This window comes from Myiozetetes cayanensis, unplaced genomic scaffold (genome assembly GCF_022539395.1).
Source record: "Myiozetetes cayanensis isolate MyiCay16 unplaced genomic scaffold, myiCay2020 scf92, whole genome shotgun sequence".
NCBI classification, from domain to species: domain Eukaryota; kingdom Metazoa; phylum Chordata; class Aves; order Passeriformes; family Tyrannidae; genus Myiozetetes; species Myiozetetes cayanensis.
In genome coordinates this window covers 83,736-88,387 of record NW_026088208.1, presented here as the reverse complement: position 1 = coordinate 88,387, position 4,652 = coordinate 83,736, and the positions used below count along the sequence as shown (strand labels likewise).

At 52.4% G+C, this 4,652-nt stretch overlaps 1 protein-coding gene across 1 annotated transcript; it reads left to right on the top strand.

The window, feature by feature from the left end:
• Positions 1-1,410: 1,410 nt before the first annotated feature.
• Positions 1,411-2,421, top strand: LOC126653152 (olfactory receptor 14C36-like). The gene has a single exon (XM_050340675.1). It carries the CDS (start codon positions 1,411-1,413, stop codon positions 2,419-2,421), a length of 1,011 nt encoding a protein of 336 aa, XP_050196632.1.
• The last annotated feature ends 2,231 nt before the right edge of the window (positions 2,422-4,652 follow it).

The window sequence follows — 4,652 nt, the reverse complement described above, 5'->3', positions numbered from 1 at the left end:
CCACCTAAGAAGGGCTCTGGCAGGTTCCTGGGAGCAAAGCTGGCCTGCCCTGGGCTCCAGCCCAGATCTTTGGAACAGGGAGACACCTGAGAGTTCAAAAGAGGAGGCTGCATCTTTGACAACATTTTTGGACAAGCAGGCATTGCTATTATGTGGATAATCTGCATGTGAATGGTTGCTTTGAAATGAAGGTGGGTATCTCAGTGATTTGTTTTGGTTTTAAAAAAGAATATTTATTTTTTCTGTGTAATTCTATTATGAAGTTGGTAGATTAGCTAGGAGCCCCTGGTGGTCTAGGGGTAAAGGCGCCGCGCTATCACCGCGGAGACCTGGGTTCGATTCCCGGTCAGGGCCACTCCCGGGCAGGTGGGGCTCGTTAGCCCTTAAAGGCAACCCACCTACGTCCTAAGGACCTCGCTGCCACCGTCCAAGCTCGCTTGGCCCCGGCAGATGAACCTTAGGATTAAAGGGTGGGCTCAGTTCCGCGCACACTGTGTCTCACCTAAAAAATCCAATGCGCAGGCTGGAAGGTGGAAAGACCTTCCCCGGATCTTCGCTCGCGAAGACTGGCCATTATTATGGTAGATTAGAAAACAATCATGATGACTTTTCTCTCATGCAAACTTTAATTGTATCTTGCACATTTTGAATGAGAACTGTATGAGACAGATCAAACTCACAGGAAAATGGCACAAATGCTGTGGGAAAACATGAAAAGTATTAGGATGACTTGTTTGTGGCATTCAGATTTTTCTCTTGCAAAAAGTCCCTGGGCTTGTCCCTTGGCTGATTGGATATTGATGTTTTCTGACCTGCTGTTCTCCTCAGTAACACCTCAGAGTTTAGGAAGACTCCTCCCTGGGTGTTGGTGTCAGGTCAGTCAGCAGGAAGGGCAAGGTGTCTGCAGGTTGGGCAAAGATCTGCGAGCGCTGGCACATCCCAGTCCCTGCTGCAGCATCCCAGGCCCATCCCAGCAGGGTTCCCTTCTGCCAGGGCTCCTGCAGGGCTGTGAAGCCGGGCTGTGCCCCCCAGGCTGCCCCAAGCTGTCCTGCAGAGCAGGGTCCTGCAGCCCAGGGGCTGTGCCGGGGCAGCAGCTCTGCCACCTGCCAGGGGCAGCCTCAGCCGGGCTGGGGAGCTCCCTCAGGGCTGGGCAGGGGCTGTGGGGGGAAAGAGCAAAGGACCAGCTCTGTTCTCCCTGAGCTCATCAGGAGTGCTGAGAGGTTCTGACATCCAGGAACACTCCTCAGGAGAGATGAGAGAATTTGAGAAAAAAACCCAAAACCAAAGAGATGGGGGAGTGTAGCAGGGATGGGGTATTGGGAAATGGCTTTGATTTTTCTCAGGAAGTTCTCTGCTAACATATCACTGATATTTCCTCCTTGGACAGTGCCCCACACCAAGAGGCAATAAATGCCCAACAGCAGCTCCATATCCCAGTTCCTGCTCCTGGCATTTGCAGACAGGCGGGAGCTGCAGCTGCTGCACTTCTGGCTCTTCCTGGGCATCTCCCTGGGCAACGGCCTCATCCTCAGCGCCGTAGCCTGCGACCAGCACCTGCACACCCCCAGGGACTTCTTCCTGCTGCACCTCTCCCTCACAGACCTGGGCTGCATCTGCACCACTGTGCCCAAAGCCATGCACAACTCCCTCTGGGGCACCACAACCATCTCCTTCACAGGATGTGCTGCTCAGGTCTTTTTCCTTTTCTTCTTTCTTGGGACAGAGTTTTCCTTCCTCACTATCATGTGTTACAACCGCTATGTTGCCATCTGCAAACCCCTGCACTACGGGACCCTCCTGGGCAGCAGAGCTTGTGCCCACATGGCAGCAGCTGCCTGGGCCTCTGGGTTTCTCAATGCTCTGCTGCACACAGCCAATACATTTTCCCTGCCCCTGTGCCAGGGCAATGCCCTGGGCCAGTTCTTCTGTGAAATCCCTCAGATCCTCAAGCTCTCCTGCTCACACTCAGGCTACCTGAGAGAACTGGGACTTCTTGGGGCTAGTGCCTGTTTAGCATTTGGCTGCTTTGTTTTCATAGTTTTCTCCTATGTGCAGATCTTCAGGGCTGTGCTGAGGATACCCTCTAAGCAGGGACAGCACAAAGCCTTTTCCACGTGCCTCCCTCACCTGGCTGTGGTCTCCCTGTTTGTCAGCACTGGCACATTTGCCTACCTGAAGCCCCCCTCCATCTCCTCCCCATCCCTGGATCTGGCCCTGTCAGTTCTGTACTCGGTGATGCCTCCAGCCCTGAACCCCCTCATCTGCAGCCTGAGGAACCAGGAGCTCAAGGATGCCATAAGGAAAATGATGACTAGATGCTTTGCAGAAGAAATAAAAGTGCCTGTGTTCTTGTGTGTATCATTCAGAAGGGGAGTCCTTAATGTACAAGCATTCCTGCTCAAGTTTTTGCGGGGGTCATGAGGTTCTTCTTGCAATCATTTCCTGTACAATGAAATATTATTATGCATCTGCCTTCTAATTTAGTGTCTACTCATTGAATTTTACCCAGAAATGTATAAATGATGAATTGTACTCTCTGCATATTTAAACATAATAAAGGACACTGAAGTGCCTTTTTTGTCCAAGACCCTTCTTCTTAGCTGTTCCTAAAGGACAGCACACTGCAGGACAGGGGGATTTGCAAAGTGCAAGGGGACAAGAATCCCAGCACAGCAGCACTGCCAGGGAGCAGCAGAGCTTGGGCTTTGCTGAGTTGCTCCTTCCACTTTCACACTGTCTTTGTGAGCCCCTTTCTGGCTGGAAGGCCTGAGTGTTCTCTGAGCACAGTCCTGGGGGTGGGAGATCTTTGAGCACAGGCACGGACAGGCACTGGGAACTTGTGAAGCAGGGTTCGCCTCCCTGACAGCATCTACAGGATGCTGTGGGATCTTCTGAGGGCACTGCATGGACTGGGTCACTTCTTCTGTGCCCTTGCTGCAGGGCTGGAACTCTCCTGCAGTGACACCAGGACACTCCTGCTCTTTGCATTGCCAGCCTGATTTGGAAATCCAGTCTTCCCCTGCTGTTCCCAGGAACATGCTGGGAGTGCTTCAGAGCTGCCATCCTGGGGCAGCTCCTGCCCAGCGTGGGCAGGCACAAGGTCTCTCCCCCTGCTCCTCTCCCCTCAGCAGTGCCACTGTTTGCTGCAGCCTCCTCCTCCTTGCCCAGCACAGCCCTCCTGGCAGAGTTGGACACAGCCCTTGTTCTACCCTCTCCTCATGGCCCTGCCCAAGCCCCTCAGCTACAGCCTGATGGCCAGAAACCCTCAGGGCAGGGAGAGACCATTGGAGTCCTGGGTCTGTAGGGAGCAATCACTGCTGCCTCCCTTCTGAATCACCCTCAGGACCTGGACAAGCCTGTATTTGCTTTTGTTTCCATGAGGCCCTGCTGTGTCAAAATGGCCCCTTGATTCCAGGAGGCTGCTCAGTGTCCCCGGGTTCCTTTGGCTCCAGAATGCCCTGGAGTGTCACAGTGGTCCCTTGAGTCCATGAGGTGTCCTCGGTGTCACAATGACCCCTTGATTCCGTGGGGTTCCCCAGTGTCCCAAGGTCCATTTGGCTCCAAAAAGGCCCTGTGGTGTCACAGTGGCCCCTTCCTTTCCTGAGGTTCCATTGTGTCCCAGGGTTTCTTTGATTCCAGGAGGTACCACAGTGACACAAGGGCTTTCTGGTTCCATGAGGTTCCAAAAAGTTTCAGGGCTCTATTTGTTCCACAAGGCCTCCAATGTGAAATGGTGACCTGGTTCCACAAGATTTCACAGTGTCCCTGTGTTCCTTTCTTTCCATGAGGCCCTGCAGTGCCACAATAGCCCCTTTGATTCCATGAGGTTGCACAGTGTCATCACAAAGCTGAACCCACCCAGATGGAAGTTTGTGGGAGATCAGGAGGAACTGGGACATAAAGGATTGTATATCTGGGGAAGGAGAAAGGGGCTTGACCAACAGAGAGGAAAGATTTTGATGAGGTAAAAGCAGGTTCAGGTAATTCTGAGGGTGCTGAAACACTGACTATGCAAACACTCCTTTTGCACCTTTACACTATTTCTAACCTCAAGCCCGAACCTAAAAGTGGTGACTTTCCCATTGGAAGGAATCCACTGCTCTAATCCCAACCTCAACCTGACCTCAAAGGCAAAGTCCAAATCCAAAACTCCAGACTCTTATTTGTCCTCCAGTGCCCACCCCAATTCCAAACCTGTATTTATAACAGTGTTTTGGGATCCACAGGGCCTTCAGTGTGACAATGCCTCCTGGATTTTCAGTGTCCCAGGGTTCCTTTGTTTCCATCAGAGCCAGAAGTGTCCAAGTGGCCTCTTGATTCCATAAGGTCCTGCAGTGTCAAAATGGTCCCTTGATTCCAGGAGGCTGCACAGTGTCCCTGGGATCCTTTGGCTCCAGAATGCCCTGGAGTGTCACAGTGGTCCCCTTGAGTCCATGAGGTGTCTTTAGTGACACAATGACCCCTTGATTCTGTGGGGTTCCCCAGTGTCCCAAGGTCCATTTGGCTCCAAAAAGGCCCTGTAGTGTCACAGTAGCCCCTTCATTTCATGAGGTTCCACTGTGTCCCAGAGTTTCTTTGTTTCCAGGAGGCACCACAGCGACACAAGGGCTCCCTGGTTCCATGAGGTTCCAAAGGTTTCAAGATTCCCTTTT

Excerpts from the sequence above, each read along its gene's own strand:
- LOC126653152 (XM_050340675.1), top strand. The coding sequence starts at position 1,411 with ATGCCCAACAGCAGCTCCATATCCCAGTTCCTGCTCCTGGCATTTGCA.